Source organism: Drosophila virilis, chromosome X (genome assembly GCF_030788295.1).
Source record: "Drosophila virilis strain 15010-1051.87 chromosome X, Dvir_AGI_RSII-ME, whole genome shotgun sequence".
Classification (NCBI taxonomy): Eukaryota; Metazoa; Arthropoda; class Insecta; order Diptera; family Drosophilidae; genus Drosophila; species Drosophila virilis.
Window position 1 is genome coordinate 16,376,977 of NC_091543.1, and position 12,158 is coordinate 16,389,134.

The 12,158-nt window shown below is 37.3% G+C and overlaps 1 protein-coding gene across 16 annotated transcripts in view; it reads left to right on the plus strand.

Annotated features, from left to right (window-relative positions):
• The first annotated feature begins 4,506 nt into the window (after positions 1–4,506).
• The window catches only part of dlg1 (discs large 1), a 36,543-nt gene continuing 28,891 nt past the window's right edge, over positions 4,507–12,158 (plus strand). For 7 of the 16 annotated variants that reach the window (XM_070210531.1, XM_070210535.1, XM_070210536.1 and 4 more), the window contains exons 1-4: positions 6,431–7,372; positions 7,944–8,075; positions 9,641–9,765; positions 10,251–10,415. In XM_070210531.1, coding sequence (XP_070066632.1) covers positions 6,496–7,372; positions 7,944–8,075; positions 9,641–9,765; positions 10,251–10,415 — 1,299 coding nt within the window. In that variant the 5' untranslated portion in view covers positions 6,431–6,495. Of the gene's footprint in view, positions 4,525–4,785; positions 4,921–6,426; positions 7,373–7,943; positions 8,076–9,640; positions 9,766–10,250; positions 10,416–12,158 lie in introns of those variants that run through there. The other 9 variants (XM_032440017.2, XM_032440018.2, XM_015169107.3 and 6 more) reach the window with 8 other exon arrangements.

The window sequence follows — 12,158 nt, forward strand, 5'->3', positions numbered from 1 at the left end:
CGAGCTTATAAGAGAGCAGAAAATCGTAATATATTCAACGTGCTTCATGCTAAACGCAAACAGTAATTTATTTATATTTAACATAAAATGCTCGAGGCCTGTGCCAAGCAAATGTCCTTTGATGTGTGAACGTGTATGTAATACAGAATTGTGTTATTTTTTCCATTGTTAGTGACAATAGTTTGTTAATAGCCCAATGCAATTCGCATTGACAAATGAATACGGAAAATAGTGTGTACATAAGTATGTACAGGCATACATATTCAAGTAAAAACAGGGCAAAAAACAAAAAAAAAAACACGGCCGTGCGTGTTTTCTATTTTTTCTTTAATTTTTTTTATGCAAATGTACACATAAGGATATACATAATGTATTTGTATATACATATGTACCAGGGATGTTGTTCAAAAATTGATAGTGACGACTGCCCTGGGGCCGAATAGCAGCAAGCAAATAATCAAATACATAGTATCTTATACATACATACAATTGTGCGTATGTATGTACATATAGATTTGCAGTCACATGTATGTACATATGTACGCGCTACACATGTATGCGTGCGTGTAACGTGACAGCCGCAGCATCAGCTGCCAGAGCATCAGTGAGCTCATAACGGTGCGCGGAAACGTCAAAACTTCTTTATTCAACTTTTTGTTCGTGAGTGAAAAAGTTTCTTTATATGAATGTGTGTGCATAAGCGTACATAGCTTACATATATACATATGTATATATATATATGTAACAGTAAAGTATGCTATAAACTTTATAGTGCACATATAAGTAAACATGTATTTATGCATGTATGTAAAACATAGAACAATTTAATACAAATAAACTATGTTTGCTTTCTTTATTTGCATAACACAAGTTTTCATAATGCAATAAACGTATATAATTGAAGTGTTACTGGAATAGTCACATTTATAGGAACATCTTTTAAAGGCCTACATTTAGGAGTTCGCTTTCCACTAAGGAGAGCTGTTAAATATAAAAAAAAAAAAACTATAAAAAAAGTAGTTTTGTTAAACAAATAACATGACAAATGCATGCTGGCACAATATAAACATAAATGATACTATCTACATATGTATGTACATATGTATGTACACAAATGCATTTGTCTGCCCCGCTTTGGCGGCAAATTCGGCAAATGTTGCTCGCAATATTTTATTTTTATTTTTATTTAATAATAAGCTAATAAGAAAAAACACAACTTCGTGTGCTCGTCGTTTCGCTGCGTTTCTTTTTTTTCGTAACAAATTCCCGTAATGTTGCCTAAAACATAAATACAAGTATAAATACATGCATACATATATAAACTTGTGTTCGGTGTGTGGCATATACTACATTTGCATAGACATTTGTTTGGCTTATCTAAAAATACCGTACATAAATTCAAAAGGCAACTAAAAGAAATAAATCTTGTATAATTGCAATTGCTTTTGTATGCGAGCGTGTACATTAATAAATGCTCTTACGCACACACACACACACACACACACACACACAAACATAAAGCGAGCCAAATAAGAATAACAAATTAATTTATTAATTTTCCCAACTAACAGCAACACAATTATACATACATATATGTACATGCATGAGCTGCTATAAAAATACATGCATAATATATGTATATGTATGTACATAGTTTGCTTACGTACTATCGTACATACATACGTACATGCATACATAGAGAAGATTCGCTGAAATAAGCGCGTTTAGCTGTCACCTAACTTAAGTCAGAATTCAAGCGACTTGCGTCAAGGTCACAGCATAATTTATCGGCCCTTTAAATAATCGAACTGGAAATCGAATGTGTACGCACACTACGAATATGCATAAGCATAAGCATAGCGGTATCTTTTTATAGCATACTTTAATGAGTTCTCCTTGATGCGTGCGTATGTGTGGATGCGTGCGTGCGTGCGTGCCTAATGCTCGCACGTGTAACCCATATACATACAAACATGCACATGTATGTGTGCATGCGTGCGTGTATACGTATGCATAAATAAACGCTATACGCACATCCAGTTGCTTTAATTACACTACACTATATTTGGCTTGCTGTGGTTTGGCTTAAACCACTTGAGTCGTGCAATTCAACTCAGGACCTTTGAGCGTGCATATTAAAAGGCTTTCATTGCGTATATCAATCATACGGCACGTATAATTAGAGTAATTGCCACTAGCAAAGAAAAGCAAGCAATACAATGCATTCCACGCAGCGAAATATACGTAAATTATTAAAAGAGCGCTGGCAATCATTCGTCCTTATTGCCAAACGACAGGATAAGACGGCAGTAATCGGCTTGTAATGCCAGCCAAAGGTGATTGAACTTGCCGGCGCTGCCACTTTAGCCACACACACACACACACACACACACACACACACACACACACACACACACACACACACACACGCACACAATAATTCGCATTTGCCCTCTTGCTCATCAGCTTTTTCCTTTTCGTTTTGCTTTTCATTTTTCTGTGCTCTCTTGCTTCGATTATTTTAAGTAATATGCATACTTTTGTAGAAAAAAAAAACCGCTGCTCATAAAGGCAATGGAAATATGCCTAATGTTCTCACTTGCTGGGTTAATTAAGTATGAAAATGTTGGTACTTAGGAAACGGAATTGTTTTTAAGGGACATTAGGCACTAGGAACAGCTTGGAGTGGAATGTTTGCATGGATTACAAGCATATTTATGTATGTATGCGTGTTATTCGTGATGGCGGTGATAAATCTGTGCTGGATCCCATTCATTATGATCATCATCCGAAGCCATGCATACATAAAATGTGAATGGAATTCATTGTAAATTCAAAAAATTAACCGTTGCAAACGATCCTTCACACTCACAGCAGAAACTCACTCAACGTCGCAGTCGGCAGTCGGCAGTCGGAGCAGAACGAGTGAGAAACGAGCCGCGTCTGAAAATGAACTTTTAGGCACACCGCTCGCGGCGAACAGTGTTGCCAATATTTTGTAATTTTAAAACAAAAATGTTGCGGTCTTAGCAAATGATTGTGACTTTTAAAAACAGTTATTTCGGCATAAATATGTTACATGTCAATAAACTAAAGTAGGTCGATAACTGAGAGGTAATGGGAAAACTACTTATAATGATTGCACATTTTCAATTTCCATTTATTAAAAAATCTTAATAATGACATGCCTATTTTATTTTATTTTTTTGATTAAAGGACCAGCTTTGGATCGAAATAGTATATTACAAGCAATTAATTTGTATTTACATGTGCTTTGCACTTAACAATTTAAATTGCTTTTTATTTATTCTCTTTTTGCTTTTGATTATTTCTCAAATGTAACTCGGCAACACTTTTTACGAGGGACTTGCTCACACGCTCGGCCAGTTGCTCGAGTTCACTCGAGTCAGTTGCTGTATTGTGGGGGCGCGGGTGCGACGGCTAACGGTTCCCAAGCATGAATAGCGTAGTATTCCTGCAATGCTCAGGCACGCGTGAGGCAATCAGTTATTGTTCGTTCTGCTTATGTACATTTCAAGTATTCAAATATACGAAAGATTCTTTAAAATCAGCCTGCCTCATACAATTTGCTGCGAGAGCAATAATACAAAACAAGCAAGCGAATTCGCTGAAATAGCGCAAAAAGAGACGCACTCATTTATATCTACATGCATATGTATGTATGCATGTTTTGCATGTGTATACATGCATGTGCATATGTATACGTACATATGTATGCATGTATAGCCGCCACATATCGGACAGCAGACGACAGATACCAGGAATCAGACAATAGCCGCCACAAGAGAGACAAACATTTTGGGCGACAAAAATTTCGACACTACGGTTTTTTTTTCGTATTTATTTTATTTTTTGTTGTTTTCTTGAATTCGTTTCAAAAAATTTCGAACGTGTGCGTGTGTGTGTGTGTGTGTCCGTGTGCGTGTTTTTATTAAGCTACATTTCCATCCAGAATATTTAATTGAAGTAAAGAAATTTGTTAAATACATACATGCATACATACGTACGTGTACATATGTTATTTTCTGTTTTGATTTCTTTTCCAGATCGTCTGCCGCCAGATTCAATTCGCTTTGAATATGAAATATGAAATGAAATCAATTTGACTTGTAATATGCACATGCGTGACCAGAAATAACATACACACACACAGAGATACACACACAAACACACACACATAGACACACACACACAGACACACACACACGCACACACTCAATCATAGTGAATAACTTGAAAGTTTTGTGACGTCAAAATTGAAATTAAAATTTATAAACGTAATCGACAACTGCCGAAAATATTTACAAAACAAGACAAACTGAGTGCATAAATAATATCTTTATATGTACATACATATATACATATACATACATACATACGTATCTGAACTAAATCAAGACCAGAGAAGTGAACAATCAAAATAATAAACAAAAAGCGTTAAGAATACACACACATACATATTTATGTGTGTATATGACAGGTGTATATATTTGCAATAATTATGTATGTATTTAGTTACAGAGCCAAAGGCATGCATATACATGTGTACATACATATGTATGCATGTTTGTAGATAGCGCATACGTGTATACATGCTTATGAACTCACACACACGCACAGATACAACTCGCATAACAGATATTACAGCAAATCCCATAAACAATAGTGATATATACATACATACATATACATGCATATATATTTATATATGCATGTATATTTATGCATGTGTGTATGTGTGTTCATATATGTGTATTCATATAGAGTTTAACGACATTCAAATACACAAACAAAGCTAAAGCAACAGAAACAACAACAACAACAAACAGCAACAACAAAAACAAAAAACAAGCAACAACAACAACAACAACAGCTACAAAATGCCAGTGAAAAAGCAAGGTAAGCGTATTTTCCTGTTTATCATGTTTATTTATGCAACAAAATGTTTAAACATTTTGCGGTACATTGACTAATTGCACAAAATAAGCACATACTAAGAGAAAAATCAAGCGTCCTTAGAGCTAAAACTAAAATAGTTCATGAATTAAAATAAAAGGGTAAACATGTTAGACTTTCGCAAATAGTTTAAAACTACGAGAGTTTTTAATGATGTGCTTGAAACTTAGTTAGTTTGTGCAACTAAAGTTCATTAATTCGTTTAATTAGCAATTTTAGTAACTTGTTTAAGGGGTTCGTAATTAGGAAAATTGTTGGGAAAACGTTTGTAAACGTTAAAAGTTGGATTTCGTATAGATCTTAGATCTTAATAGTTAGTATAAATAAAGAATATAGATCTTAATAGCTAGTACAGTTATAGGATTTAGATCTTAATAGTTGGTATTATAAAAGATCTCAGATCTCAGATAAGATCTCTAAATAGTATATTGAATAGAAAGGGGATCGATTGTGTTTCAATTAGGATCCAGCATAATAAGTCAAATATCTTATAAGAATGGGACAAATGTCAGCCAATCCCAATTAGCCTGTTTTATAGAGAGATGGAATACCAGTGTTGACACCTCAGCTATTTACCAGCTAAATATGGTTATTTTCAGAGAAAACAGCTAAAACTTTTGTACAAATCAGGTTTGAGCTGAAAAAGAAAGTGCGCGCCGGCCTTGAACCGAAAGTTATCAATCCGGGCACCTAAACCCGAAATCGGTTTAGTTAGCCAAAGAACAGCCCAAGTTTTGTCAAAGAAAACATAAAGTATTAACTAAATATACATTTAACTAAATTCCCCTACAAAAAGCAAATGCCTCTAGGCGAGCCATAGCTCCGAACCGTGAACCGAACCAAGCAACATCTTTTAAAATGATTTGACATTTTCGCATGCAATATACGCTAGTCTATTGCACCAAAACAATAAATAGACAAAAAAAAAATGAAGAAGAAGAGAATAGACAAATAGAAGAAGCAGCAAATTAGAAACAAGCAAATGCTGCCAAACTTTTGAAATGGGCAATAAATGAAGGTCAACATAAGTATGTGACGTGCTTCCGAAGAAGCCAAAGATATATGTGTATATATGCACACACACAGTCAAATGTGTGTATGCATATCAATTTGTTGGCAAAAGCCTCGCGGCCGGGCATTGGCCAACTTTATGGCAATGTCATCCAGGTTAGACTGTGCACTGACCCCAAAGACTCCGAGCCTGAAACTGTAACCAAAACTGATGCAAAGCCAGAAAGGTAAAGCATAAATAGTTGGGGGCCTGTAAATGTTGGTCGTTGAGGGGGGGGGGGGGGGGGGGGGGGGGGGGTTAGCAGCTAATTTTGCCTCTGTTCTGTTTTTTAAGTCAATCTTTATTGATTTATTGAACTAGAGGCCACACACTATGTACCTGGTCCCCTATGCGGATGGGTTATTATAAAGCAGTACGACACGGTCTCCGCACAGAGCCAGTTGCTGCCGGTTGCTGTGTAGTCTAGTGTTTAGTGTAGTCCAGTGTAATTGGGTTATATACGAAAAATGGACTCGGACACGGATTCGGACCGGGAGAAGAGCAGCGATCCAAATGAGGAGCTACTCAGCAGCGATGATAAAACCTTTCACGATGACGACGACGAGGATGAGGACGAGGACGAGGACGAGGACTCATCGGCAGTTGATGATGTTGACAACTTAGATACGGTCGATCCAATTAAGCAAATCGATGCAGAACAAGCACAATCCACAGCAGACCAACTGCTGGTGGTGCTCATGCAAACAGAAGCCATAGAAATGCAACTGCAGCAAATCGATGTCGAGCTGGATGTAAATGTGGCTGCCAAATCAGTGGCAGCAGCCAGCACAGCTCCAGAGCCGCCGGTTGCCGACCACGAAGTGGTCGGGGAGCCAGTTGGCAACCAGCGCCGGGTGCCGACCGAGCCGCTTGTTGCCAAGTGCAGCGAGAGCGTGCGCGAATCTGTCGAATGCTTTTACTCGGCACAGGATCTGCTCGAATATGGGCATATGCTGGCATCCACGGCGGAGCAGCGCACGCCGGACGTCGAGTCCGGCTATTTTGACAAGTCGGAGAGCGATGATGTTTCGCGCGAAGAGTTTGAGGCGCAATCGTGCAGCCTGCGCCGACCCAGAGGCCCACAAACGCTGCCCATCCTCTCCAGCCAAGCGCTGGCATCCACCGCCAGCAGCAGCAGCTCGGAGAGTCTACGCATTGAGCTGAGCCGCTTTTGTAGCTCCATTGAGACGTTCGAGCTGCAGCAGCAGCAACAACAACAAGAACAACAACCGCAGGAGATCTCACTGCCGGCAGAGGTGCCTGCAGCTGGTGGGGATTTGACAACGGACGAACGATTCCTTGATACACAAAGTGAGACATATGTTATGCAGGTGTTTGGTCTAGGTAAATGTAACGATTGGCTAATGTCCCCCGTCGGGTCATCAAATCAGATATACATATAACAAGCCTTCCAACTAAAGATATGGAATATATATATTATGCCACAGCGAGCAGGTGAATTGATGAAAAAATGTGAAATAGATAAATACTTGAAGGCGAACAACTAATTCGAAATGAGTTATGTAATTGCAATCAATCCGTTTTCCAGCCTTGCAGGTGAAAATTTTCAAAGTCTTAACCTTAAACTTCACGATAAAGTTGAACTACATTAATAAATAAATATCTATTTAGGTATATATTAAAGGGCGGCACATTCTAAAAGATTCTCGCTGGTTCGTTGCACGGTTTGAACCAGCACGCTGGTTTTAGTTTCAGTTCGGGAACTTTGCACAGCCTTTTTTTTTTCCATATTAAAACTAAATTTGAATTTCGGCCGCGCATCGGTGCGGCTTGCAGCCTAGGTAAACATATATTTAGATCGAACTTTTTCTTATTCCAACACCCTATAATCAATATCATGCGTATATATAATATTTTCTGTTTGTTTTTTCGTCTTTTTTTTTTGGCATTGCAGAAGCTCATCGAGCCCTTGAACTGCTCGAGGATTATCACGCACGTCTGTCGGAGCCACAGGATCGAGCTCTGCGTATCGCAATCGAACGGGTCATCCGCATTTTTAAGTCTCGCCTATTTCAAGCGCTGCTCGGTGAGTATAACACAATTCTTCGTATATATATTTATTGATAATATTCAGAAATCAGTTAGCATTTGGAAAGACCTCAGAATAGTCTATATTATATAGCTAAACATGAGTTCTGGAGTATAAAAAGTGCATAAATTGAAATTTAGATATATAGATATTTAGAAATATTCAGATATTTGTTTGTCTGATTAATGTTTCGAGAAATGTTATTGGTTTTCTGAATGCTGGGATACTCAACAGTCCCATATATAACCTCGGCTGAGATGACTTGAAATATATGCTTAAGCTGATAACATCATGTCCGTCGGTCTGGTATTCGGTTTCATTGTAAATCCAAATGCTGTGCACAGCTCTCTCTGGTTTTTGTGCTGAGTCAAGCAGACGAGGACGGAAATCGTACAAATCCATAACTTGATACACATTACGCCAAGTGTCAGGCGTTGCATAAACAAACGTCTCGTTAGGGCAGCTGTTGCTAATTCTATCTACACATACACACTTTGTGTCCCATGTATCCAATTTATGCACATACACCATATATATATATATATATATACTTATATATACGGGCGTATATATATGCAGGCATTTTCCTTGCTATCCACATTGTCTCGCTCGTGGGCAGGGTAGAGATATTGACGTGTGCAGGAAATTGAATTGACGCATTCAGCTTTACATTTAGGCCACTTGACTTTCGCCTTATTGATGAGCATGGGCCAGACCCAAATGCGAACAAACACACACACGCCCCCAACTAACGCTTGACCTAAAAACTTTTCACATGCCAACCAGTCAAGGCGTTATCCGAAACTCAAATTGAGCACAAGCTTGTGTGTATAATAAGTGTGCTCTGGTCGGTAGTGCGTGACTGGCAGATACCCTGTACAGCTCCATACACATAAACGCAACACACACGCACGCATGCTGCGTCTTTTTTTGGGGTTGGCATTCTTGCATAACTCGGGTTTTATCGATTCGATCCTTATAAAGTTTTCAGGGCTTTCAGATAACACCCAAATGTGTTTACATACTAAAGCACAAGGCTCTAGGCGTACAATCTTTTTGTTGATATGGAGAGATCGGAAGGAGATATTCAAAAACTAAAACTAAACGTATCCGGCTAATTTGGCACTTACAAATAAAAAGTTCGTAATTTGGCAAATTAGGTACCTATAGTTCTTCCAATTCCGATTTTTGGTTTGCTTTAATTGAGGGCATATATAGCGACAGACAAGCATGAACTAGATCGACTCAGCTCGTCATTCTGATTAAGAATATATTTACTTAGAAGTTGCTTTCCTCTGTCCCATTTTTTAAGCCATTTTTAATGGATGCAAGTTCAAGAATATGGTTTTCCGAATCGCATCTGCATTGGCTTAAACCGTTAAAGAGTTATAAAGTAGTAGCTCGAAGATTATGCGAACCTATAAAATATAAGAGTAGGTAGAAAAGAATTAAAAAGAAATTGTGTTATCTACGACTTTCAAAGATGTCAACTCCAAGCTAAGCTCCATGTATTGTAAAGTGTGCAATGTGCCCCAATTAATATATTTTATTTCGCATTTCAGATATACAAGAATTCTATGAATTAACATTATTGGATGACTCGAAGAGCATACAACAAAAGACCGCCGAAACATTGCAAATTGCAACCAAGTGGGAGAAGGATGGACAGGCCACAAAGATAGCCGATGTAAGTGTATATATATCTATATCTATATATCTGTATATAATAAATGTTCCCTGATTAGATAAATAGATAAATATTATTCGTAGCTGTTCAAGTGAATAACTCGTAGAGCATAGAGCTGAAAGTTTCTATTGTAAATATTTTCGGAATGATATAGAAAAATATCAAAAGATACTACTTATTTGTGTAGATCGTGTAGTTATTTTTACTTACAAATGTTTAGTAAAAACTAACCCGAGATAATCCAAGCGTAAAGTTTTCGATTTCCTATTGGATGCATTATCAAATCATTCGATCATTAAAAATCCTGCAACTCCATATAAATATGCCTGGCTCTCTATAAATATATATAGTAGAATCTGATTAGATAGCTATAACATCTGGAACTCTATCTCATGTTGCTCTCTCTCACTCTCTCTCTCTATCTCTCTCTCTCTCTCTTATATTCTATCTCTGCCTTATGTCTTTAATCCTAACCTACTGTGCAGTTTATAAAAACTACCAATCTAAATCGCAATTGCGTCTATGAAATTAACAACGATGCCACAAATCCCAATCCAAGTTCAAATCTTAATCAAAACGCGAACGCAAACGTGGCCGCGCATGCCGAGGCCTTGAGCAGAACATTTAAAAATGAATTGGAAGAGATTTTGGTAAGCACATTAATTCATCCATTTCCGTATCATAATCATACTACAATTAACAATATAATCATATAAATAATTATCTATCTAAGTGTCTGCGGCTACCGGGCAATATATAATTCGTCAGATATATTTTTTATGAAAATCTATATAATTATTTTCGATTTGTTTATGTCTGATGTTACTTATACAGGAAATATCTAGAGATAACATTCTATCTGACGTATCAATCATATCATACCAGTTAAGAGCGTATATTTAATCCTCTTAATATTGCTTATTATAGGGAAAGATAGTCGCACGATAACAAGCTTACGTAGGTATATATATTTTATAGGTATATATATATATCGGTACTTGTGACAGTTCGGATTATTATGTCATGTAATTGACATGAAAAAATTTCTATAAATTTCCAATTTCATTTATTTTGCCAATTTTGTTTCGTTTCGAACCGGTTAAGTTCGTACACCTGGTATCCCATAAACCACATCTCCAGGTACTAAATTCTAAACTTAGCTTATCTATCTATTTCGTTCATTCATATTTTATTTATTTACATTTGCCCCGTTCTACTGAAAATATTGTTTAGCGTATATATTTTCACATAGAAGTCACGGGCTAAATTTGATCTCTGCCCAAAATTGGCATCTACGAAATATTCTTAGATGAACCCAATGATTGGGGCTTATGCTCCCTTAAAAGTTTTTTTTTTATGTAAGCCAAACCATCTTTGAAAATAATTTGTTTCGGGTTTCGATTCGTAATAAAAAAAATCAAATGTAATTCCGAGTTTGAACCGGCTTACTTATTTATCGATAACAACTATATATCTGCCTATCTAATTGAGCTTGGTTAAAATCAGATTTATCAGGAAGTCTGATATCTTTGAAATGTGAGAAATATATTTTTGCTGCATTTTCTCATTGAGTTGTATATTTCATGGGAATAACCATATCTATATGCGTTGACGAACCAAGTTCAAACATGATAACTAATAATAACTAATATGGGAATCCAACTAGAATTTCGGGTGTTATTGATAAGTATAGTCTATGCTGCGTGTAAATCGATTAAGGAGATTACCAAAGCAATCATCGGGACTTGCTTGAGCTTGATTGATTGATTGATTGTGGAACTGATCTGGGCGGGTGTTTTTTTGGTAATATATATATGCATATAAATATGAACAGTTAATGGCTTTTATGTATACCCAAGTATGTGTGTGTGTGTGTTAACGAAAATGCGAGAGTTGTTTGCGTGCGCGCAAAAGCGTAAAGTTGAAATCAGTATGCAGTTAAGCAAAGCAAAGTTTTTGCTCAGGAAGTGCTCAACTAGAAAAGTGTCAAAACGTTTGAGGCGGGTCAATTTCACAGGTTTTTACTGTAATACAAGCCTTGATTGCTTTTCTCGCCTTCTTTTATTGCTACCTCCCGCTGTTTCCCTCCCTTCTCTCTCTCTCTCTCTCTCTCTCCTTCGCCCTCGCTCTATTCCTCTGTTCGACCTGTTTGTGTGGGTCTGTGTGTAGCCAAGCAACCGTTGGGCTAACACACACACACACACACACACACACAGAAACGCTTTCAAATTTGATAAGGACTTAACTGTTAGCGTCGTCTGTTTTGTATTTGCAACATGATTTGTGTTGACCCAGTCAGGGGCAGAATAACGGGAACATGTTCTTGTACAAGCTTCTTGATGAGAGTGGTCGGAGGGTGGTGGGGGGGGGGGGGGGTGTGTGTGTGGATGGGC